The 27,497-nt window shown below is 35.2% G+C and overlaps 1 protein-coding gene across 4 annotated transcripts in view; it reads right to left on the reverse strand.

Annotated features, from left to right (window-relative positions):
- The window catches only part of RBM27 (RNA binding motif protein 27), a 68,503-nt gene that overhangs the window by 16,047 nt on the left and 24,959 nt on the right, over positions 1-27,497 (reverse strand). For 2 of the 4 annotated variants that reach the window (XM_014854791.3, XM_014854790.3), the window contains exons 8-17: positions 25,818-25,952; positions 17,162-17,326; positions 15,104-15,253; positions 11,475-11,619; positions 10,851-11,004; positions 7,932-8,228; positions 5,964-6,104; positions 1,938-2,057; positions 948-1,022; positions 644-808 (exon numbers count right to left, since the gene is read on the reverse strand). In XM_014854791.3, coding sequence (XP_014710277.2) covers positions 644-808; positions 948-1,022; positions 1,938-2,057; positions 5,964-6,104; positions 7,932-8,228; positions 10,851-11,004; positions 11,475-11,619; positions 15,104-15,253; positions 17,162-17,326; positions 25,818-25,952 — 1,547 coding nt within the window. The remainder of the gene's footprint in view (positions 1-643; positions 809-947; positions 1,023-1,937; positions 2,058-5,963; positions 6,105-7,931; positions 8,229-10,850; positions 11,005-11,474; positions 11,620-15,103; positions 15,254-17,161; positions 17,327-25,817; positions 25,953-27,497) is intronic. The other 2 variants (XM_014854793.3, XM_014854792.3) reach the window with 1 other exon arrangement.

The raw sequence follows: 27,497 nt of genomic DNA on the forward strand, positions 1-27,497 counted from the left end.
AGATTCATTCACCCTGAGCTAACATCTGTTGCCAATCTTCCTCTACTTTGTATGTGGGTCACTGCCACAGCATGGCTGCCAACGAGTAGTGTAGGTCTGTGCCCAGGAACCAAACCCAGGGTGCCAAAGTGGAGCATGCCAAACTTAACCACTAGGCCAGAGGGCCAGCCCCAATGATACTTTTTAATTTTATTACAACATTATTATAGAATTAGAAAAAAACCTGCTGAATTAGGAAATGTCTCTTTTCTTGCTACCCCTCTAGCAGTTTCATCTTCAGCACAGAGAACCAAAAAATTTGATTAAAAAACACATCTTTGTGGCCAGCCCAGTGGTGTAGTTGTTGTGGGTGTGCTCAGATACAGCAGCCCAGGAGGAAGAGGAACACTGGCAATGGATGTTAGCTCAGGGCCAATCTTCCTTACCAAAAAAACAAACAAAACCCACATGTTTGTTCAAAGTATTATCATCTCGTTCAAAGAGAGTACATAGCATTCATAGAAACACTAAAAAAAAAAAACGGTTCCTAGAATTGTCTCCCCATTAGACTATTAGCTACCTAAAGGTTCCACTCTACTTTCAAAGTGCCAAACACATAATAGATGTTCAATAATCCTGTTGAATAAAAAATGCAAACAGATACCTCTGTTTTTGTCTTTACTTTAGATGGCGTGGAGACTGCAGAAGATGTTTTTAATTCATCCTTCAATTGTGAGATCTTTTCTCCAAGTTCTTTCAAAGTCTTCATTATATTTGCTCTCTCTTCTGGTTTCATGTTTTTGTTTTTTTCTAGCTTGGATATTAGCATCTATAAAATAAAAAGAAAATAGTAAAACTATGCTTAGTAAATTTTACTATAAATATTTAAAACTTTACTATTAAGATATCTTTATAAAATCTATTCTATACATCAATTCCAGAAGGCAAATAATGAGCTCTTATCTTACCTTTTGGCATTCTATTTGTTTTTCTAACACTTCCTGCCTCTTTTTCCTCATATCTTGTTGTAGTTTCATTGCTTCCTATATGAACAGGTAAAGAAAAAATTAGTAATGGATAACAAAATTTGCCAATGATACATAAGGCTACTATATTCTCAACTCATTTCTTCTGGGTCATCCCTACATAAGATAGATTTTCCTCCTAATCAAAAAATAGCTGAAGCCAGAGATGAAACCTTTAAATATATTTTCCCAACACTTACAAAAGAGTTTACATTTATAACTGTATTTTAAGAAATATTTAAAATACTCAACACTAATTAGCTGTATCTATGAGGTTTTATTCACTTCAATGTAGTTATGAAGAAAAGAGCTGTTTTCACTTGCCAGTGTAATAAGCCAAATCCTTATTTTAAAGTTTAAGGTTTAAAAATGTGAGATGTAGCTATAGGTTACAAATAATAGCAACATCTATGGATTTTACCAAGAAAATGCTGCCTCCCACCACTTTGTTAATTAAATCTCAAATTATACTGAGATAATACATATATCTATTTTATTTGAAAACCTTTACATGAGTTTAAATCTAAGATGACAATGAAATTCAGAATTGAGTGATATGAATCACTTCATAAACATTTTATTTTATGTGGAACATTATCTAACTTACAAAGCCATGAAGGAATTAAAAGAGAAAGATAATGAAATACAAGTGTCTGCTTCTCTATCGGAGGGAAAAATAATGACAGTTTAAATGCGTTTACTTTTATATGCAAAAATCTCTTTCCTTGTGCTTGATGTGGCCACTGAAAGGCAACTGCAAAACATTTTTTCCTGTCTCATCTTTCTTTCAAGTGTACACTGCATCAAGCAGCAGCTAGATAAACGTTATACTGTAGTTCCATAATAAGATGAACTGTTCAAAGGTATTAACATAGTCACTTAAGAATTCAGTGGATCCTTTCTCTTTCAGGAGAGAAGAATCAAGGCTGCTACCTGCTTCTTTTTAAGAACTTCTTGAACATCGTGAGATTTGGACCCTGAACAAAGTTTTGAAGGTGTCTTCAAGTTTGAGGAGCTGTAAATCATTTTTGGATGGCCCGGAGTCGAAAACATCTATGAAACACAAATTTGATTAAATTAAATCTTAGAAATGCTTTAAAATCATTTTTTAGAAAGACTTCATGTTTCTTTTTTTAAGAGTTAATTATCTTACATTTAAAAACTAGTTCCTCAAACGAGTCACTGAAATACAAAAACAAAATTAATTTTTAGCAATAACGTTGTGTTTCTGAATGCAATCAAATATTTCTCTTCTCTTTATATTTTTTTAATTGTGAGAAAAAGAACCACAGCCCTTGACATCTAGGAGCTGGCCTGCCACCCACAGCGAGGCCTTAATGTCCCCCTGTTACAATCTCACAAAATGTCAGCCTCAGACAAGGCCACACTTGTGACCATGATGGATCAAGACAAACACAAGATCATTTTATAATCATGACTGAACACAAAGAAACATGAATACTATCCAAACTGTAAAAATGACTACAAATTTCCCTGCCCTAGCTAATACTGTCTGCAGGTTCTTTACAAACTACAGATTTAGCCTCATTCTAGTCTTCCTTCCTAGGTAAGACTTAAGATATCCAATCACAGAATCACCCGTTTCCTCAAACCCTCCCTAAAATCACCTAACACAGCCCAATCCTAAAGTAAGTCCTTCCTAACACCCTCTAACTGAGATGCCCCATGGTTTCATTATGTATACTCCAGCACTGAATAATTAACTCGATTTGTTCAACTACAGGTGTGTTCCTGGTGGTCTTTGGCTGAAGGGTCCTGTCAGAAGTTATTTTCCATAAATGAAGTGCCAAATAAGAACTCATGTTTCTAATAACTGCTAAGCCTTCTAAGAATTAAGGTACTTTGTAATCATAATCTTCATACTGTATTTAATTAAATGCTATATGAGTTTACAATCAAACATGAGACAAGTAGTTAGCTCACAGTGGTGAGCTATCTTTACTGTGCTGGTTTTGGTATTCAGATTCCTTTCCTCGTTGGAACAGATGACTCTCCAGTTATTCTTCCCCTCTTTTAAGCCACAGCAGAGCTACGTGGTATACTACAATCTCTATGGTTCAAGTCTTTCCTAATACATTTCACTCTTTTATCTTTAACTTTGAATACATGATGTAAGGGACACAGGATATAATATTAAGAAATTCATGGAAAATTCAATCATGAAAATAATAAATCTAAATACACAACTTCTATCAATCATACAATACTTAACTGTCCTCAAAATTAACATACTTTAAGTATAAAGGAAAATCTCTCAAGTATTGTAGGAACCCTGTATAGCTGATGTTCAAGTTGTTATTACTTACTAAAATAAAAATGGCAACACTTGTAATTTACTGAGCACTTATTATTGCTAAGCATTCCCCTTTTATGCTTTAACAACTTGAAATTTTTTAATCCCCACAGCAACTCAGCTTACTGAAAAGGAAGACAATGCTCACAAGTTATCTAACAGCTCGTAAGAAGCAGGTCAAGTCAGTCAGGGCTACCTGACTTCAAAGTCTGTGATTGTTTTGTTTTTCTTTCTTTTTATAATGGAATTTTTTGAAACAGACAAAAGCACAGAGCTATATAAAAAACTTCATGTATCCATCACCAAGTAGCAACAATTTTCAATACATAATCTTGTTTTATTTAAATCCCCAACTACATCTTCACACCAAACACCGTATTATTTTACCTGTATATATCTCAGTTGTGTCTCTAAAAGAGAAAAGAATCTCCTTTCTTTTTTAAACATAAAAATACCATCATCACACTCAAAAGATAACAATAATTCTTAAATATCATTCAATATTCACATCTCTGGACTGTTTTATCATTTTCTAAACATTTTTCTCGCATTTCAATTAAGATCTATTAAGATCCATATAGTGGAATCAATTATGTCTCTTTAAAGTCTCCTTTAATTTCATTTCCCGCTCCATCTGTTTCTTTTCCTGGCAAATTATTTGTTGAAGAAACCAGGTCAATCATCCTCTAGTATTTACCACAGGATTCTATGGTGTCCTTTAACATGTTTCCGTTCTCTGAATTTCCTTTAAATTGCTAAGGCGATCTAGAGCCCTTATGACATTTTTTCATTCTTGGACAGGATTCTAGTAATCTTTGACAACTTTCTTGCTCTATGGTTTGACAAAATATTTTAGGCTCATCTGGAACAGTCAGCCCCAGATCTGGGGACAGTCATTTCTGCAAGGATTTCTGCTTCCTTTGGGTGCTGGGGAGCTTATTACCACCGGCTGGTCATTGTTTCTAGACTTTTTTCAGTGAATAGAATGAGGAAATGTTTTTGAGTTTCTTTGTCGCTTATTTGCTTTTTAGATAAAATACTATCTGAATTTATACTTTCAATTCAAATGCAGGACTACAGTGTTTTTATTGAGTCTCATCTATCTTCTATCTTTCTTTTCAACCACACTAAAAATCCCAGTTGTCAATGACACCAGTAATCAAATATCTCATTTGATTTATCCTACAATGCTCACAAATCAGTGTCAGAACACCAACATAGCCAACAATATCACTGCTGAAAAGAATTTTTTTAAATTGCTTTTTGTCCTCAGGATGTATCTCATTAGGAATACACAGTCAAATAAGTGTGTTTTAAAGCACTCTCTATACAGACATGCTAGTTCATTTGTTTGATTTTTAATTTTTAGGCATTACTTTTATCTCATTTTATAATTACATGCAATATTTACATGGTTCCAAGATAAGACACAGTCAAAGTTGTCTACTTTCTTCCACCCTTGCCATAACCACCAAGATTTAAATTATAGAAATTTTTTGTTTTTTTCAGTTATAAGCAAATACTTACATGTGTTCATTACACCTACTTTCATATATCAACAGTGGCTGACTATACATTTTTTGTTTCACTTTGCCTTTTTACTTAATATATCCTGATGATCACCCCCATGGGACATATAAAGACATTCCTCATTCCTTTGTAAAGTTTCACATACGCTAGCATGTGAATGTACTACCTTTTAAGTAACCCTTCCCCTACTGATGGACATTTGGGTTGTTTTCAGTCTTTTGCTCTTATGAAGAGTCTACAGTTGCTAGTCTTGCACAAATGTCTTTTCCCAGTTTGACTAGTGTACCTTTGGCAGAGATTCTTAGGAGGAGGATTATTGGTTTAGAGTAAATGCATACATAATTTTGGCAGACACTGCCAAGTTTCCGTTCATGGGCATTTCCATCAGCATCTAAATCTCAGATTCTTTTGGAAGTATCCTGGTTTATTATATAACTTAAAAAACAAACCTAATTTTATCTTTTCTATATGGCTATCCAGTTAACCAAACACCATTTATCAAAAAGTTCATTATTTTCCCCATTGATCTCAGATACTGTGTTAGCATATAATAAATTCCTATTTGCAAGTGAGTCTATTTCTCAATCTTCTATTCTGTTCCATTGGTCTGTCTCTTCATGTGTCAGTATCAAATTGTTTTAGTTATACAGACTTCATACTATTTTTTAATGTGTAGCAGGGCTAGCCTCCCTTGTTGCTAGCTCTCTTTGAAATAATCACAATGCTGAAGAGTCATCATATAGACATATTCCCAAAAGCAAAAGAAACTACTTAAAACATATTTAAAAATTTGACTTTTATGACAGAATCCCTTCACTATATTCTTAATTATAGTAAAGATGAAAAATTATAAAAGAAATGAATAAAGACATCTACCTATTCATAAATGGCTAAAATTCTCAAATTCCTACTTAGTTTTGAATATAAAGAAAATTTAACTACAAATTTCTGGCTGAGTCATGGAAATCAGGGAAGTATACCTGTAATGCTTAGGTTAGCGTTCACACTTATCTTGATTGAGGAAACAAGACACTACAAATCTGGATGATAATCTGTTAATTTCCTTGTGTCGCTGAACAACTGTAAATGTATTTGAGGTTCACATAAATACATACCTGGCAATCCTCTCCAGCACCACTCGACTGATTCAACAAGTGTGCTGCGTCACTCTGGTTACCACCTGCATGTCCAAGACGATGTTTCACAGGAACTTTGTTAAGAACATATGTACCCGATGTCTGTGGTTTGCTCATCATCTGCATATACAAAATAAACACATATGTGGTAAAAGTTCTACAAATGCCCAGGAATGATACAAACTTTGGATAGTGATAACCATGAGGACGAAGATAAGGAAATGGGAAGGGAGGGTGCTTCAATTATCTGTAAGGTTTTATTTTTTAAGTGAAGTGGTGGATATACAAATGACTGTTAAGTTGTTATCCACACTTTTTTGGATGCCTGAAATATGTCACAACAAAATGCATGCATATATGTGTACACAGACGGTCCCCAACTTACAACGGTTTGACTTATGACTTTTCAGCTTTACAACAGTAGAAAAGTGATATCCATTCAGTAAAAACTGTACTTCGAATGTTGAATTTTGATCTTTTCGCAGGCTAGCAATATGCAATACAACACTATTGTGATGCTGGGCAGCAGCGGCAAGCCGCAGTTCCCAGTCAGCCACACAATCATGAAGGTAAACAACTGATACACTTACAACTATTTTCTGTGTTTCGCTTTCAGTACAGTGTTCAACAGATTGCATGAGATATTCAACACTTTATTCTAAAACAGTCTTTGTGTTAGATGACTTTGCCCAATTATAGGCTAACGAAAGTGTTCCGAGCTCGTTTAAGGAAGGCTAGGCTAAGCTACAATGTTGAGTAGGTTAGGTGCATTAAACGCATTTTCGACTTAGGATATTGTGAACTTACAATGGGTTTACCAGTGTGTAACCCCACTGTAAGTTGAGGAAGATCTGCATACTCGTACAAATCAAAATTTCTAATATTTTTTTATGTTCCCTTCAATATGTAATGCTTTGAAAGACTTAAAGATTTTAATTGACAGTAGCTTAATATGAATAACAGTTGATATCTTGGGCTGCATTAACTGAATAGGATCTAATGGATCACAGACGTGCTGGTATCACCCTTTCACACACCAATGAGTCAACATCTAGGCAAAGCTTTCACCTTTGGGCCCTAACATGAAGTGGAACATAGACAAAAGAAACGTAGGTTTAAGTGTAAATAAGCAGGATGATGAATGAAGTTAAGGCTATGTATTGTAAGGAATATATACATATATTTCTTAATGTGAATGCATTTAGTCCAACCAAGAGAACACCTTGGAGGAGATCATCATTCTCATCAGTATCTGAATGGCTCTAACACATGGTGGTTTGTTCTCTCCTTCCTTCATCTATTCATTCAAATATGTTTTCAGCAGTATATGCCAGGCCTTGTTTAGGCACTAGGGATAGAATGAACACAACAGACAAAATCCTATCCTCTTGAAGCTTCCATTTCAGTTCTAAAAGGAACAGCATTTTTCTACATGGGAAAAAGGAGGACAAAAGGATGGAGACAAGGGTGACTAATTCTAGCACAAAACAAAGTAGTTCTAGATTCAGACCTGTTGAGTGGTAGACAGTTGTTATACTTTAGTGCTGACAAGAATCACTCAGGGTATGTCTTAAACATGTAGATTTATAAGCCCTCTATACCAGACACCAACTCTGTAGGTTTGGGAAGATAGGACCCAGGAATTTGTACCCAGATAAGTGATTCTAATGTAGAACAGCGCTTCTCAAACTTGAGGGTACATAATAATCACCTGGAGAGCTTATTAAAACACAGATTCCTGGGCCCCACCCACAGCAATTCTGATTCAGTAAGTCTGGGTGAGGCCCAAGAAACTGCATGTCTAAAAAGCACCCAGGAGATCAGATCCACCGGTTTGCAGATCAAACTGAGTGGTTCTGATGTAGAAGACCTAAGGACCCAAACTGAGAAACTGATCTAGATGGAGGAACTAGAGGACCTCTAATTCCCTGTGAACCAGCAGATTACCTTCTGGATACCTCCATGTACCGTTGAAGGAGGAGACTGGGCCACCAGCACCTGCTGCTGATGAAGGTGCTGTGGCAGGTGATGGTGCTGCTGTGACAGATGACTAAGTGTTTGCTGTTGCTGCAGGAGCAACTGTGTTGGGGACTGCAGTGCTGGTTGCTCATTATTTTCCCTATGCCACAGGACTCGAATGAATCGGTTGTTTAGAACTGCTTCAGTGCTGGAAATGGCTTTCCTGGCCTCCTCATTAGTAAGATATTGGATGAGGGCAGCTTCTGGATCTCCCTTAAAAGCAACCTGTAAGAAAAAATAAACGCAACAACAAAAATAACCCACAGAAATTAACAAATAGTTAAATGCAAATAAATTGATAAAGAATTCAGAAATAGAAAACAGCATGCTGAAATCCATTGTGAATCCTTTGTAAATAAAGTTCTCCATCCCCTAAAAAAGGATATACATATTTCAAAATTACATACGGAAGAATTTTATATTATTTAATAAATAATCCTAGTAATGTTACCCAACCAAGGAAAAGTTATGTTATATCCCTCCCATGATGTCTCACATTCAAATAAACTCCAGACAGAAAAATATTTTACAATAACAAACAAAAAACTCCATAGAAATCCAGAAGAAAAAAGGTGAATGTCTGTATAATCTGAGGGTTTGGAAAGCCTTTTTATGTATACCTATAAAGGTAGGATCTATAAAGACAAACAGCAGTAGATGTGACCACATAAAACTTTAAAACCTGTCAGTCCAAACATACCATAAACAAAACAAATGACAAATGGAAAAAGTAATTTTAATACATATGACAAGGAAAGGCTTAGAAAGGAATTATTATAAATGTCTTCATAAAAAATGGGCAAAGACAATGGATAGGTAAATCCAAAAGAGCTGCAAATGGTCTCTATAAATTAGAGTCTACCTAGTAATTTAAAAAAAGCAAATTAAAACAAGGATAATTTTTCACTTATCAAACTGGTGAAAAAAATTTTTAATGAATCTGGATTACAGTGTTGATGAGGTTTCATACACTGCATTTGGGAGTATCAACTGGCATAATCCTATTGGAAAACAATTTGGCAGTTCAAATAAAAAGTTCTGAAATTCCCTTTAATTCAGTAATGCATCATAAAAAAAAAAAATGAAAGGTTTATCCACAAGGAGGCTCACCACAGCATTGTTTTTATATAAAATAACAGAAACAACATAAATTCTCCACAGCAAAGAACAGTAAACAAGTGACGGTCTATTGCTATGGACTGAATTATGTCCCCCCAAATTCATATGTTGAAGCCCTAAGCCCTAATGTGACTGTATTCGGAGAGAGGGTTTTTAGGAGGTAATTAGGTTAAATGAAGTCATAAGGGTGAGACCCTGCTCAGACTGGACTGGTAGGCTTATAAGAAGTGGAAGAGATCTCGCTCTCCCTCTCCCTCTCTTTCCACCATGGGAGGAAACAGCAAGAGATGGCCGTCTGCAAGCCAGAAAGAGAGTCATCACAAGGACCAAATTGGCCAGCATCTGATCCTGGACTTCCCAAAAAATAAATTTTTGTTGTTTAATCGACCCAGTCTATGGTATTTGTTACCGCAACCTGAGCAGACTAATGTACATTAAGCCATCTAATTTTTCTAAATGCCATAAAGAATAATGACCTAGGAAAAACAAGAGAAAAAAGGTAGTTAGAGATATTTAGTTAAGACCACATCTTTTGTAGTTTTTTAAGTGTGTGAAGTATTTTTTTTGTTTTGAGGAAGACTAGCCCTGAGTTAACTACTGCCAATCCTCCTCTTTTTGCCGAGGAAGACAGGTCCTGAGCTAACATCCGTGCCCATCTTCCTCCACTTTATATGTGGGACGCCTACCACAGCATGGCTTTTGCCAAGCGGCGCCATGTCCGCACCCAGGATCTGAACTGGCGAGCCCCGGGCCACCGAGAAGCGGAATGTGCGAACTTAACCGCTACGCCACTGGGCCGGCCCGTGTGTGAGGTATTTTTAAAAAGAGAATATGTGTTTGTATATTCTTCCACTTAAATAAATACAGTATGTCTTTTCATCAAAAGATCAATAATTATTATTGCTAAGCGGTGAGACTTGGGTAATTTGCTTTTTCACTTTTGTTTAATGTATTTCCAATTACCTGTAAAATTAAACATGTACCAATTGTACTAAACATAACTAACACATGTACTAAGGGAAAAAAACTGCTTAAAAATCTCTGAAAAAGAAAAGAATCCTTTAGGTCAAATCTTTGAAATACCAAGTCCTCCAATACTACCTTCTTAACTATGTGAATTATACTTTGGTTTGATGGCTACATTCAGTATCAGGGGTAACTGACTGAAATTCCAACTTAAACAGGTCTTCAAGTACCCTCAGTTACAGCATAACACCCAAGTACAAATTCATAAATTCAAATATCTAACAAGTAGACAGCAAGAAAGGAAAGCTACAATTTATTTGATTGTTAGCTAACATGTTACACTACCTAAAATTCTCAAGATTAGAATCATCCTTAGTCAATTACTATTTCACCACAACATAAAAGTTAGTCAGTAGACAAAGTCACAATCTTAGAAACTACCAAAAATCTCATCTACTTAGTTAGAATACTAATGCAGGTAAAAAAGTCTTGTCCAGTGACAGAGCTATGAACAAAAATACAGCAACTAGCCTAGTGTCCTTCAGAAAGAGGTTGCAGAAAAGAACCAAATGAATTCAGAAGAACAAATTCAGCCTAACAATTCCATCATGAAGTCACGTATACAGAATACAGTGGAATTTAAAACACTTAGCAGAGATGATCCGACTAATCACTGGCTTGTTTGAGCAAGGTGAGCTGATAGGAATATTTTCAAAGACGTATAAAATACATGGATTCTGTCACCAACAGAGCCACATTTACCTGGATGTTAACAATAGTTCCAAATTTGCTGAAGTGTTCATTGAGCTTGGTGATGTTGTTCAATTCCTGAGGGATTTTCTTGACTTCTAATTTGGTGTTTGTATACTGATTCTTTCTCAAGAATCCTGGTTTACTCTGATTGTTATTCCCTTGCCTGGAAGGAATATTAACAGATCTTGGTTAATTCTTACTATTCCCTTGCCTGAAAGGAATAATAACAGATCTTGGTTAATTCTTCCACCTTATGTCTAGCCAAGAGATACGTCAGCAAAGAATCTAAGTTTATATTCATTAGATTGTCTTTTGTAAGCACCTTACATTCTTGAGAAATGATTAAGTAATTTTCACATCATCCTTATTACATGGGAACAGAACAGGTAGAGAGAAAGAAAGATGACTGAACGGCAAAAGATCACAAAAAGAAGAGGCCCAAGTGAGATCAAAAATCATATGCTAGAAAGATTCATCACATAGAAAGTTAACGATGCCTCTGGAAATCCTAACTTTGAGACATATCATTTGAAATCATTGATTAACGACAACTCTTAATTTCATAAATTTACTAATGCCAACAAAAATAACAAAAACACCAGTAAGATGTTAGTAATTAGCAAATTATCTTACTTTCCCAGCCAAGGTTTCTTTGTGAGTGGCCCTTCCAAACCACTCATAGCTCTTTTTCGGCTATCTGGTTCAAGAACTACTCTGGTTATGTTGCTATTAATTGAAACAGGAACTGGTGGTTCAGTCTGGATGACAATGTTAGCAGCTGTTGGAAACAAAAATTAATGTTACTGACAATGCATTATATTTGGGGAATTTCAAATGATTAAAATATTTAGTCTAAAAGCTAAAAGAGCACTGTGAATAGCTCCCAACTACTACCATTTCCTTATCAGAAATGTCTAACAACAGGAAAAAATTAACTGCCTCCTTTTTCTCCTTTTTTTTTAAACTATAATATCCAAGTTTAAAAAAGTCATAAGCAGCCCCATTATAATAACTGATTCAGGCAAGGGTCATCAATGGAAGCAAAAAAAAATAAAGATAAAAAACACACTGAAAGGTTGTCAGAGAACAAGATATTTATCTGGTGCCAAAGCACAACTCCACAAATTATTTACTTTACAATGAAGAGATCTAACAATGATCCCCTTAGGCAAGCAATCAACCTTAGCAGCATAAATAGAGAAAAATTATTTGTCTCCTGACGTGATTCAACAAGAAGTTCACCTGGATAGAATGTTATGGAAGCATGATTTTACGTGTGGCAATGATATCGTGCTTATATAGCACTACATCTTATTCTTAGATGTAAAACTAAAGGATCTGAGGTGTCACTAATCTCTACAATTTACTCTCAAACGGCTCAAGAAAAACATGAGGGGAGAAGGCAGAAAGGGAGAGAAAGAAGACTGTACACACGCACAAGCAAGCATTCATGCCCAAAGGTGACAAAATGTTAATAATTGGTGAATTTAAATGAAGGTATTCAGGTGTTTACTGTACTTGTTTTGATTTTCTGTAGGTTTAAAATATTTCAAACTTAAAAGTTGGGAGGAAAATCAAAGCCAATATTATAAACTGGTACATTTCATTCACACTACTTAAAACACTATATAGTTAGAAACAGAGCTTACAAGGCGTTATCTATGGGTGGGAAGAGGTGTGCTAAACAAAAAAGCAAGCAACACAAAACTATGCCTGGTGATACTCTGAGTAGTCTCCCTAACTTTAGCAACTCCACCGAAAGTAAAATCAGTAGCAAAGAATAACATATGTAGGGGTGGATGCTGGGGTAGGCATGGGGATCAAGTATGTTCCATTTCATCTGTGTGACAGGGAAATTACGATGCAGGTTCATTCGTTCAACATATATTTCTTGAGAAGCTGGTGCAGCTCAACAATTGTATTACACCTTGTGTAAAAATCAGTAAATAAAGTCAGTCCGGTAGCCCTTCCTTATCTGCAAGGGATACATTCCAAGACCCCCAGTGGATGCCGGAAACCATGGAAAGTACCAAACCCTATATATACTGTTTCTTCCTATAATACATACCTAAGATAAAGTTTAATTTATAAACTAGGCACAGTAAGAGATTAACAATAACTAATAATAAAATAGAACAATTATTATAATATACTGCAGTAAAAACTATCATAGATCTTAGCAACATCAGCATTTTTTTTTCTTGCCTTATTAAGTCGAGAACTTTTACCTTTTCACTTGAAGGAAGCATTTTAGGGCTTCTCTTTGGCATATCCAAATTGCTAGCACCACTACTCTTGCACTTTAGGGCCATTATTAAGTAAAATAAGGGTTACTTGAACACAAGCACTGCAATACCATGACAGTCCAACAGTCCATCCAATAATTGAGATGGCTACTAAGTAACTAACAGGTGAGAAGTGTATACAGCATGGATAGCTAGACAAAGGAATGATTCAAGTACTGGGCGGAATGGCATGAGACTTCATCACGCTACTCAGAACACAGTGCAATTTAAAATTTATGAATTATTTATTTCTGGAATTTCTCCATTTAATATTTTTAGTCTGCGGATGATCATGCTAACAGAAACCACAGAAAGCGAAACACAGATAAAAGGGGACTACTGTATGATCCCTGCCTTTATAGGGCTTATGTTTTCAGAAGGCTAACGGAGGAGATAGCAATTGTGACGGCATAAAGCATTCTAGAATTTGAGATGCCATTATGTATTCCCTAAAATAGCTGTTATCATTACCACTTGACATTGCCTAATGCTTTTCTTTACTGTTGAAATGTTTTATAAAAAAAGGAAAGAGATATAGCTAGAGGTTGAGTGACTTGCCCAAGATGACAAAAGCCAAGTCTGTTGTACAAAAACCACATGACTTCCACACTGAGAGATTATCTATGGATCACTGTGTACGAATGTACAGACAGACGAGGCTAGAGACAAAGGGAAAACTTGAAATTCTGAGATACGAACTTCCCACTAATTTCAGGTAACTTAGTAACAATATATGTATTACAGCATAGAAGATAAAAGCATATTCTTTGAAATTAGATAAACCTTGGTTCAAATTCCAATTCTGTCATTAATAGCTATGTGACCTTGGACAAGTTCTTTAACCTCTCTAAGCCTCAGTGTCTTTATCTACAAAAAGAGAATAAAAGCAGTATCTCTTTTAAGTAGCTGTTGGTAAGGAATATGGGAGATAATAATACATATAAAAGCATTTGGTTTAGTCTGGATACAAAACTGTTAGCCTGTGGCGGTAACAGTATTATTAACGGCAGTAAAGAAAAATTAACAAAATCAGGTTAGAAAAGAAGGTGAGAACAGGAAAATGCTCACCATATAATTAAATCAGAAAAATATTGCCAGAGTGGCCATAGCCAGTCATTCAAATTGAAATTAAATACTGAAAATCTAACTATAATAATAAGTAACAAATCATAATCTCATCAAACTCTTTCACCAAACCTTTCTTGAGCGGAGGAGGAAAAAACCCATATTAAAGGTAAATGTTTCCATTTAATCTTTAAGGTTTGTGACTATGCTTTGTAAAGGTCCTAACAAATGGCTGTAATCATAGTATTAAAAATGGCCAAATGATAATGTTATCTCAGTGTTTTAGGTTCTCACTGTTATTAGTGTGAAGCACAGCTCTTATGACATAAAGCAGGCCCTTAAAGGATCAGTTCTTTGAGGGTAAGAGACCATATCATTTTATCTTTCTACACTTAATATCTAGCACAGTACCCAGTACATAGCTAATACACCCTAAAGTCCTTCAAAAATAGTAATTAAATAACATTAGTATTATTTATTTTAAAATAAGTATACTCTAATTACAGCTTTAAAATAAAATTTGTTGGGGGCCAGCCCCATGGCCGACTGGTTAAGTTCACGCACTCCGCTTCAGCAGCCCGGGGTTTCACTGGTTTGGATCCTGGGCGTGGACATGGCACCACTCGTCAGGCCACATTGAGGCAGCGTCTCAACTTGCCACAACTAGAAGGACCCACAACTAAAATATACAACTATGTACTGGGGGATTTGGGGACAAAAAGCAGAAAAAATAAAACAAAATAAAGTAAAATTTGAAGATAAAATTACCCAAAAACATTTGAGACGATTATATAGCACCCTTTAAAGAGAGAGTGCCTAAGTACCTTTAGAGATCTACTTAGTGACGTAAGACATGCTATACCCAAGTTCTGTATAACACTTAGCATCAGAAAAAGTTTGACGCATTCTCACCTCTTGGATTTGCATCCATATCTCCAGATGTTAGACCAATCAGGTTTGGGCGCTGTGTCTGTGTTCTTGAAAAGAACTGTCTGTACTGAGATCTACCAGAACTGGTAATACTAGGAGCTTCTGGATTATAACCATCTGGTTCATATGTATCTGAGGGAAAACAAAACAATAAAAATACATAACAAATAAGAGAGTAAACAGTTTCTCATTACTATAAAGTAAACAATTGCAAAAGTGGAATTTTCTTCAATATAATTATATCAGCCCATATATATTTCTCTTTTGAGTTACAGTATATCAATATGTCTATTGCAAGTGAAAGAAATAAAAATGCTCCTGTCACAAAACATAGATACATAAATCCACTCTTAATTACCGATATATTTCCAGATTCATTCACGTAGTCATTTTTATCCTATATATTAATCACCAATCCAAACTTCAATGCACATTTTTAAGAGAAATTTTCACATACACAAACACCATATATAAAGGACTGGTTGAGTCCCCTATGTTATCATGTCTCACCAATTTCCAGGTACTCTTTTAATTAGGAGGGAAAAACCAATCTATTAATTTGGTTAACTGTACTTTACACTGGAGATATAAGAACTTGTTTCATACATGAAACATATTTCAAAACGTTTTATTTCAAACAGTTAAATAAGATAAATTTTATATTTATAAGGAGGCCGGCCCCGTGGCCGAGTGGTTAATTTCACGCACACTGCTGCGGCGGCCCAGGGTTTTGCCAGTTCAGATCCTGAGCGCGGATGTGGCACTGCTCGTCAGGCCATGTAGAGGCGGCGTCCCACATGCCACAACTAGAAGGACCTGCAACTAAGATATACAACTATGTACCGGGGGGGATTTGGGGAGATAAAGCAGGGGGAAAAAAAAAAGATTGACAACAGTTGTTAGCTGAGGTGCCAATAAAAAAAAAAAAATCTCTATTTATATATGGAATCATTATCTTACTACCACTTGCCTATCAATGCCACTTTTATCACATTCCCTGTTTTCTCTACAAGTAAAAATTTAATTTTTAAAATTCTAACACTAAATAACTATTTTGCGTTAAAAAAAAACTCTGTGTTGCTCTCCACATGGTTTATGTCTTCTTCATGCTACATAAAATAAAAGAAGGATTAAGATTGAGTGAAGACACTGATTTTCCCAATTGTGATTTGATGTCCTTGTGTCTTTTTTTTTTCTTAATGGAAAAATTCCTGATGCTGTTCATATTAAGTTTCAGCTACAAGATAAGGTACATGTAGATGTTTATTATTGACCATTAAGTTCTATGATTCAGTGTAAGATAAGCACATCATGATTAAAAAGTTTTCTGTTACCACTTGGCACTCTTGACAGAAAATCTCCTACAGTTAAGGCTGCAGAAAGTTTTAAAGAAGTTACATAATCAAATAACCATGTTCTATAATTCCTGGGAATACATAGGACCCCAAGCAACTTAGAGTCCTTTAGCTAATTATGATGAACTGAGATCTAAAGGCACAGTGAGAAATGTTAAAAATCTCATGAGACACCCACACAGCACTCCATAGGTCTTTAAAATGTATGTCAGCAGGATGGAAGAGTTTTCAAGAAATCACAACATTCTACACAGCCACTCCATACAACAGAGAGAAAAAGACATGTTCATTCATGATCAGCAAGAAACCAGACATTTTTGTTTTGTTTTAAAGAAAAGTTAACCCAGTTTTCTTCTACGTATAACTGATTACAAAACATTCAAGTCAATATTCTCTTCCTATCTATCCAATTAGAAAGTCGTTCAAGAAATGAGCTTGAATTTTGTTACCGAGGCACTGAAGGAAAATACAGAGGACACCAGAGATGACAGACACACAGGAGGCCTAATCATCTAGCAGCCACTAGGGACAAACCAAAGAAGCAAAAGAACAGAAAATAAAACTACCCAAGAGCTTTAATGGGAATTTGTGACAGCAGATCAGGATGCCAGGTCACGACTTAGGCTAGCCAGCTTATGGTACAAAAAGATCAGAGACTTGGATGGCCATCTGCAGCAAAGCTTACCTGGGACCAGAGGGGTGGGGCTGGAGACTGAGGTATGGTACCCAATGGAGGATCCCATGAGGTTTCGAGGTGGCACCAAACGAGCTGCCAACAGAGGAGGCGGTGTCCCCAACTGAAGTCGCTCAGATGCAGCAGCACCATGTTCACGAGAGTACATGGGCTGTCCTATAGAGGAAAGAATAGGAGGGCAACCGGGAATGAGAGTCACAAGCTTCTCTTAGGTAATGATGTACTTCCTGAGACTTGAGCCAAGAACAGAGAAAGTACACCAGTGGGAACAGTAGTCAAGAAGGATGTTACTGAGATTCTAACTCAAGAAACAGACACGCAATTGGTTAGGATGCATGAGGTATAAAGACAGGGTAAGAATTAGGTAATATGATTGCATCATCTCCATCTTTTATCATCTTAAATGGAATAACTATGTGCTAATTTTACCCCAAACTGATCAACCATATTAAATTATTAGACAAAGGAGCCCTGAGTTATATTATTCAGGTAGAGTTTTGTATCCAATGAGACACGTAGTTATGAAGGCTGTCACATCCATTAAAAAACAAAAACACAAACACTGCTCTCCAAAATCACATAATTTCAGGTTTGCACAAAATATACTCCCATATCTCGGAGCAGAAAAAAGAATAGTAATAAAGGAACTAAAAAAACAAAAACAAAAACAAAAACAAGCATGCCCTCACAGAGAATAAGAAATGTTCAAAAGAAAAAATTAAACAAGATCGTGAAAATTTAACCCATGAGCAAGTAGATAAATATAGAGAAAGAAAAAAAGGACAAAACCCCAGATAAACAGACCAACTGTATGTATAAATTACCTCAGATATTAAGAACAATCTTTGAAAAGAAAGTACATTCAGAGTTTATACATATTGACGCAAGAATGTCAGACACAAAGACATTTTCACACAACAGTAGAAAAAAAGAGAAGGTATCAAGGAGCAAAATCTCCCTTTGGTTGGTCATTTAATAGTATCTTTTTTCACTGACTACCCCATATGAGACCTACTTCTAAGATTTACTCAATATTTTATATCTATAGTCAGACATTCACTATGTGACACAAAACAAAGCGAATTTAGAATTTTTTTCCCACCTGATACAAGTTCCTTAAAATTCCAAAAGATTTTTAATACACTTTAATAGGAGAAGCCACAAAGCAACCACCTGATTTCATAGTAAATGTAGAAGGGAAATAGATGTGCTAAACTTTACCACCCTTCTCTTCCTATATATGGAACAAAGGAGGACGTGACAAATCACATGGTACAGCAGACCACTTAGCTGTTTGCTTAGCACTCATCCTTTCAAAACTTACATTAAAAGAGGATCAATCATTACATTGCAAAAATAATTTAACATGTCCTCTCAACGATCTGAAAATAGTTGTAAGAATGACCTACTGCAGAGAATTCCTTGCAGAATGAAGTAGTGTGCTAAAGAGAAAAATGGGAAGTATAACCTGAGCCCATATGACTAATGTGAATTTCTGATACAACACTCAATGTACCAAGTGTATTTAATTATTAACTGTCTCAAAGTAAATTGGAAACTAAAAGGCTGGTTTGCACAATGTCTTTTTAAAACGAATGACAAAGAACATGCATCGAACACTTCAGAAAGATGGCTGTTTACTCAAATGCAGCCTGATTTTCTTCAACACCTATTGAGGTCTCTAAATACTACTTTAAAAAGAAATGGTTCCTTAGATAAAAGGCTGATTCTAGATCTGAGCAGATAATTTATAAAATGAGCCTGGTACACACTGTGGTATATCTTGTCCTTCCAGGAGCAAGACAGCGATCAAACAATAGCATGTCAAAAACAAAACAAAAAAAAAACAACCTGCCGGAGCCAACATGAAGAGGCTCCCACTGGTCAAAGATGAGATAATTCGAACATCACAAAGAGCTACAGCAGCGAGCCCAATGGCGTAGTGGTTAAGTTCACACGTTCTCCTTCAGCGACTCAGGGTTCACCAGTTCAGATCCTGGATTCGGACCTACATACTGCTCATCAAGCCATGCTGTGGCGACATCCCACATAGAAGAAATAGAAGGACTTACAACTAGGATATACAATTATATGCTAGGGCTTTGGGGAGAAAAAAGAGGAAGATTGGCAACAGATGTTAGCTCAGGGCCAATCTTCAAAAAAAAGAGGGCTATAATGGGTGCAACATATCAAACGTGTTAAAAATCCATGAGTTCATAATGATACTTTAAAAAAAAAATACAGTGGTCCCCTTTGGAAGATACTAGGAAACCAACTCATTGTTCTGAAAATTGATAAATGAAAGGAAACAGCATGTACCCTGTCTTTCCTGTAAAAATTGCATTTCAGGATCACCCAATGCTTAACACTGCCAAGTTTGACTTAGTAGAATGCCAGCCAAAAAATGTAGAAGAAATTATAGAATTAGAATATCATACTTTTGTAACACCTAATGAAACAAAAGATCTAGGCAATGATCACAAATGGCTGCTGAAACCATGAGCAACTTTTTAAATGGACAGATGAGGATGAAAACAACTGTACACACTGATCAATATTTCTTTTTTTTTTTTTGAGGAAGATTAGCCCTGAGCTAACTGCTGCCAATCCTCCTCTTTTTGGTGAGGAAGATTGGCCCTGAGCTAACATCTGTGCCCATCTTTCTCTACTTTATATGTGGGACACCTACCACAGCATGGTGTGCCAAGGGGTGCCATATCCACATCCAGGATCTGAACCGGTGAACCCCGGGCCGCCAAGAAGCGGAACATGCGAACTTAACCGCTGCACCACCAGACCGGCCCCTGATCACTATTTCTAACACAGAAAGGAGACAGCTTGATATTATGGACATCATGATGTACTGCAGGAAGTATACAACCCCATCAATAAAATATTCATGCCAAAAAGAAAAAAGAAAAAAATGTGAATCTAATTAAGTCTCTAGATCTAACCTCCAATTTACAGGAAATAGAGGGGCTAGAAGAATATGTACAACGACACCATGGGATGCAATGTGCCAAATCCAGAATGTGAAACAAATTCTTCAAGACAAGTGATCTGTTTCTTAAACAAATAGATGTCAAGGGAAAAAGAAAAAAGGTAGAGGAAGTCATTACAGATTTAAAGACTTAAGAAACCTATCGACTAAACGTAACGTGTAAGCTTGTTTGGATCCAGCTTCAAACGAACCAGCTGTAAGAGGACATCTATGATACAATTGGGAAATACGAACACCGACTGGATGTTTGACAAGAGTAAACTCTCATAAATATTTTGGGAGTGTGATAAAGTATTGTCATTGTGTATATGTGTTTAATCCTTATCTTTTAGAGGTTCATAATGAAGTTTTTACAAATGAAATGTTGTTTGGGACCTGTTCTAAAATAATCAAGTCAGGAGTGAGTTATAGATGAAGCAAGATTAACCATATACTGATAAACATTGAAGCTGGTAAATGAGTACAAGAAGATTACTACAGTCTTTGTTTTCCTTCTGTGTATACCTGAAATTTTCCATAATGAGAAGTATTTTTAAAAATCAAATAGGGGCCAGCCCGGTGGTGCAGCAGTTAAGTTTGCACGTTCCGGTTCGGTGGCCCAGGGTTCGCCAATTCAGATCCTGGATGCAGACATGGCACCGCTTGGCAAGCCATGCTGTGGTAGGCATCCCATATATAAAGTAGAGGAAAATGGGCATGGATGGTAGCTCAGGGCCAGTCTTCATCAGCAAAAAAGAGGAGGACTGGTGGCAGATGTTAGCTCAGGGCTAATCTTCCTCAAAAAAAAATCAAACAGGTTACTATAATGATGAAGATGAACCAGTCACAATTTATATTCATTCAATTTAGTTTTGATCAATGTAGGGAGTGAGTGGATAATTCCAAAGTGCCAACCCCCAAGTTCATTTACCTATCTTAAGCTGTTCATATATCTTATATACCTGATACCAACATTTTGACAACATTCTTAATGTTAACTCTAGTCAGTTGAAGATGGTCTTTATTCTAATTAAAATTTTAGCTACTCTTTGTAATTTCCCTGATTTTACCTTTAAGAGAACTCATAGGATAAAAAATCCTAAGGCTCAATTAGAAAAAATAAAAAGCTACATCTAACAATTATTGACCATATTTATCATGTGTCTTCTCTATTAGAATCCAAGGTCCCTGGCACATCTTCTGAAGTTCCAGGGCCTAAACAGTGCCTGGTGCATAGTATGAACTCAATAAAGATTCACTTAAAGAGGGATGAACATTTATTAAAAGTATCCCAATGAAAACTAAGTATTTCTTTGGATGAATATCTGTATGTAGAAATGGGCAATACGATAACCAATGCAACAGAAATCCAAGTAAAATACAAGGGAAGAAAAACTCTAGACAATATACAATGACTCTACTAGAGACTGATTCACTTTTCTGGACATCAAAATCCATAATCCTGCACAGAGAAATGTTACACACTGCACAGAATTAAATGAGGAATCTCAAGTGTAGGTTTACAGCATTTTAATAATTTCACATAGTTGATAACAGAAAATGTACTTTCAGAAAGATACAGATAATTTATGTAAATTCATCTGAAAACTGGGAACTGCCTTCAACCTAAGAATCGTCTCTACAATCCAGGATGTTATATTTTGTTACTTTTTTATATACTCAGTACAATGAGCTTAGCTGTTATAAAATATTTCTATGTCTTCTTCAAAAAAGCAGAACAGATCGACCAAATTTAAGGCAGAAAAGGAAGTATACTTAAAAATGGTTCTGTGAAAACAAAAAAAACATATAATCAGTTGGCAACTTCAAAGTTGCATAAAATGTTTAAGTATTTCAGAGGAAACAGTTGATTCTAACAGATGTATGTACTGCTGTCTTTCCATATACTTCCAATTACATCTCATTATTTAAGTTCTTTTCAGTGTCTGTGACATTTTAACTCAAAACAAAAAAGCTTCCAAGAGTTTTTTCTAAACTATAACCATTTGACATCAGTTTTTAAATAGCACTACCAGGAACCATGTATATCTTACCCAGTTTTACAGTATGGTAACCCTTTTAACATTCAATTGTCTTCTTTGAAAACAAGTGATAATTACAGACTAGATGAAGGGCTTACTTTTGGCAGAATTAGTTCCTTTGTCACCTGTGTTTCTGAGGCATTCTGTTCACTTAGTTATAACAGCAAAACTGCAATTGCTTTTTGTGGGGTTTTTTACATATTTCTTTTCCACTACTACATTTTTAGCTTCTTAGGAGAAAAATCACTCTTATTCATCTGTATATTGCAGTACCTAACTAGCACTGAGCAGACTCCTATTCTTACCTCCAAAAACCCAGATCTCATTTTTCTTTGTTTACTTTGGATCCCTACTGACGTAACTAAATACCATCTGATATACTGTTTAGCACTTATAAACATTTTCTGTGCTGTCAATTTTAACGATAATTTTAATGGCAAAATAATAATTTAAACTTTCCCAACTTTAAGGACAGCTCAAGTTCTCTATTACATTGCAAACATACATACAGCTTTTTACTTCATTTGAACTGAAGCAAGTTCTATTTTCCTGAGATTACCAGTTACAGTATTTAGAAAAGTAAACCTGAACAATTTTAAGGATTCAACTTATCTGTTTCAAAGGCAATTTTTTTAAAAGAAAAAAACTCTTTTTAAATCAAGTCAATAGAAAGATAGAAACAATTTATGACTGACAAACTATAATACACCAAAAAGATTTTGCTAATGCTTAGATTGTTATCAGGAACTATATCCCAGGTTTTCAAATTTCTCTATAAACTTTAGAATCAAATTTTACCTTTTAAGAAAGGAAGAAAGCAGTTCACAGAGTAGAAAGTTTTAAGTTGATATGAATATTCTGTAACTTTCAAAATATTCAGTTGCCTACTAACCATATAAGACTATCCTCTAAAGCAGTAATTCACAAACGCCAGGAGGAACTTATCACCCTTTTATTAGTCTGAGACAAAAATAGGAAAAAATTTAATTAATATTTCATATAAAAGTATTGTCCTTTACCTTGGTATTGTCTTTTTTGGTGTAAAAATGTATTTTTTATTTTTTGATTGAATTGATATTAGATGTTTTCATATACAGTCCTTAAGGTGGCAAAATAAGAAGTTGCTAACTGAATTGGTCCCCACAATTTTCTTAGAAACGTTACCAGCCCCTGAAAAACAGAAGTTTGGAACTTCTGTTCTATAAGGCCTTCACTGATATACCACGAAACATCCTTGCTTTTAAAAATAATAGGAAAATGGTCTTCAAGTAACATGAGGTCAGGTATCTTGTTCATCTTGGCTCCCTAGCGTGTAGCACAATGCCTGGCACATAGTAGGCACTCAATAAATTTGCTAAATTAATGAATATTAAGCTAAGTCATTGAAATAAATGGTAACTGCTAGATTTTTTTAAATTAAAATCAAAATGGAATTTTTATAGTGAATCACAATGTTAAATTTAACAATATTAAAATAAATGGTAATTGCCAGATTTCTTTTAAATTAAAAACAAAATGCAATTTTTATGAGTCACAATGCTAAATTTAACAGTATAAAAATGTGCCATCTGCAAAAGACTCACAGATAAATAAACCATTTTTCATATTTACAAGTCCAAAGGCATTAAGAAATAATGTTAAGAGCTAATTCATCCAGGAACAGATGAAACCGGATTGATAAATGTTGAATACGTGTGATGGGGTACATGGGAGTTCATTGTACTAAATTCTTTATATTTATAAATGTTTGAAATTTCGCATAATTAAAAAATGAGAGAAGCAGTAAAACAAATATGTACTGTAAATAGGCTCTATATTAATTAGAAGACTTTGAGATATTAAATGTGAAACAGGAAGGACAATTACTTAAGTATCAGATGTGGCTTCCGTTCTGAAGACACTCAGTTGAACATAAGATTTACACACATGAAAAGAAACCAAACAGTAGGCCTATATACAATTATATGTCATTATGTAATAAATGTTTTTGGTGCTGTAGGAGTTTAAAACAGAGCAATAATGTTCTTTATGTACTTAAAAGACTTGGGCCTTGAAAGAATAGAAGAAAGAGCATATTACCAGGAGTAAAGACAGGAAAAGAAAGTTTGAGTCATGACTGGGGGCACAGACAGTGTACAACTGGCCTGACCAGAGAAGATGCATGTGAGGAATCAGTGAAAAAAGATTACCAGGGAGGGTAGATTATAGAGTCAGAAGATACAGACAGGGGTTCATCCATGGTTTAGAAGGAAACAGTAGCCAGTGAAAAGTTCTCATGAGGAACTGTCACGGTTGGTTTTCTCAGGAAAATTAGCATAAGCAGCATTACGTGATGTGACTTGATTGGGGGGGATATAATGGAGTCAAGAAGATTGTGGCATTAATCCAAATGTGAAGTGATTCAAGTGTGGTTGAGGGCAGAAGCCACAGCAGCAACAGAGAGACAGGGATACTTGAAAGAAAGAGAGAAAGGATTTTCTGATTAACTAGATGTAAAAAAGTAAAGCAATGAGTCAGTCATGTCAAAGTTTCAATTCTAGGAGATGAGGTGGGTATTATTCCCACTGACAAAGAAAAATAGGGATGGTGGAGGTAGAGGCTGAAGGAGAAGATAACACGTTTGATTACAGAGAGGTTGAAATTTAAGGAGACAATAATAACTACAATATTATAACAACTAATCCTTATATATACCTTACTAGATGCCAGGCACTGTTATAGATGCTTTAAATGTATTAATTCATTTATTCCTTAAAATAACCTTAATGAGGTGAGTGATGTTATTATATTTCCATTTTACAGAAGAGGAAATCAAGATAGAAAGAGGTTAAGTAATTTGCTCAAGGTCACAATGACAGTAAGCTTTGGAACCAGAATTTGAATCCAGGCTTAATTACCCTGTTGAACTGCCTCTCCACGACATGATAGAGATGAAGAAATATTTATGATAAACACAGTTATACACAAGGTGAATTTATCTATAAAGTCACCTAGCTCTATAAATAAAATCTCACAATCTGACATTTTTAACAACCAACTACATCATTTTTTATGTTTTTGGAGAAAGGCATTTCTTTTAAAACCTCAGTAAATTAAAAACAACAACAAAAAAACACCTAAGAAATAAAAGAGAATTAAGATTCAAGAAAAATACATTACAGTTAAACACAAATGTTATAAATAGCCTAGCCACTAAATATTTTAGTTTAAATGATGCTATCTTCACTCCAGCATCCAAGTTAAATAACTATCAGGCATATTTTATCTGACCTTTTGTATACTCTTAGGAGATAAGCCTTACATTTTAGAAATTCAATCAGAGAAACAATTTTTGAATAGAAGCTTCAAAGTAAATTTCCTTCAGAGGAAACTAAATGTTGTTACTCTACAGCAGAGCAGACTTCTCCAATACAGAAGGCCTTGTCTTCTCTCCCATTATTGCACAAAACTAAAATATGTCTATACAACATAACTACATATTAAACTGCCTGTGAATACAAATATAATTTTTATATGACACAGTCCATAAGAATAGAAATTGAATTTTTTAATAGTGTAACACTGCTATGAGAAAACTTGGCTTTACTATATCCTAGCAATTTTAAGCTAAACAATATATACTTACGCTCTGATACTGTATAAAGGAGGTTCTGGGATAAAGGAGGAGGTAGTCTTGCTCCCACTGGTGCAAGATTGGGCACGGCACTTGTCCCAGGCTGGTCACGGTTGTTTATCAAGCTTGACTGTGTGATAGGTGGTCCTACAGATAACAAAAAGTTAAAGGTAGAGCGTTAATGTTTTCTAACTAATAGAAATATTCACTATACTAGTACTAATTTGGATATTCATACTTAAAATAACTACTTTGGCTTAGAACAGAATTAAGGAATTTGATATATGCAGTCGTAAGCACTATGAACTGCATAATTAATTAAAATGACATTTTAGTTCTAGAATGGACAAAACTAATCCAGGGGGAAAAAAAAAAGCAGAACTGGTTGCCTCTGGGGGGTGCGGGTGAGGGACTTGAAGAAACTTTCTGGGGTGATGGTAAAGTTCTACAGAACTTGTTTAGACAGATCTCTTTCTACATTGAAATAAATTCTTTTATTGTGGGAATTTCTACATATGAAGATGATTTTTTGTCTGAGGAATAAAATCTCAACTTGAGCTTCACAATCATACCATTTATGTGACAGTATTAAATATTCACAAATGCCATTAAAATAACCATATTTCTAATAACCAAATCCATGCAGAAAATGTCTCCAAACCTTTATCAACTTTAACGAAATGTCTTCATAAAGAATGTTACTGCGGGGCTGACCCCGTGGCCGAGTGGTTAAGTTCGCGCGCTCCGCTGCAGGCGGCCCAGTGTTTCGTTAGTTCGAATCCTGGGCGCGGACATGGCACTGCTCATCAGACCACGCTGAGGCAGCGTCCCACATGCCACAACTAGAAGAACCCACAACGAAGAATACACAACTATGTACCGGGGGGCTTTGGGGAGAAAAAGGAAAAAATAAAATCTTTAAAAAAAAAATAAAAAAATAAAAAACTGTCTTAAAAAAAAAAAAAGAATGTTACTGCAAGAGAGCTGGGTGAGGCATACATGAGATCAAGCTAAACTAATTTTGCAACTTCTTGTAAGTCTACAATAATTTCAAAAATAAAAAGTTAAAAAAAAGAAAACTGAAAAAGTATCACTTAAAGTGAATGGAAATAAATCATTTTTAAAAAACAATAATTTGTCATCTCTTAACAATGTTAAATGTCTTCAAAAAGATACTGTCTTAAATTTATGCACATGTAACTATTTACCTCATAATTTTTTCAATTACATTAAAAACAATTTAGTCTTACAAAATTTAGTCTTGCTTCTGTTTCTCCTAAGCAGCAATGGTTAAGCTTTAAACACTTCCTACTTTTAATTTTGGTGGATGTGATAGCAGCATATTAATCATTCAAAAAAAAACAAAAACAAAAACAACCAGTCCTTATCAGTAAAGAGATTGATACTGAAGTACAAACCAGTGAAATGACATTTGCAATTTACTCCAGCAAAAAAAGTCAGGGGGCAGGAGGGAGATAAATGAGATTAAAAAACAGCTGAATAATGATAACCACTGAACGGGATGATGGTACATGTGGTATACATATGATTATTCTACCTCTGTGTATATTTGAAGATTTCCATAATAATTTAGGTTTTAAAAATTATTTCAATATGCTTGAAGAGATTTTCTTTAAAGACTAGGAAATTTCATTAAACTACTAGTACATTCTTTTTTCTGACATCTTCAAA

The sequence above is a fragment of the Equus asinus genome, chromosome 9, assembly GCF_041296235.1.
Source record: "Equus asinus isolate D_3611 breed Donkey chromosome 9, EquAss-T2T_v2, whole genome shotgun sequence".
NCBI classification, from domain to species: Eukaryota; Metazoa; Chordata; class Mammalia; order Perissodactyla; family Equidae; genus Equus; species Equus asinus.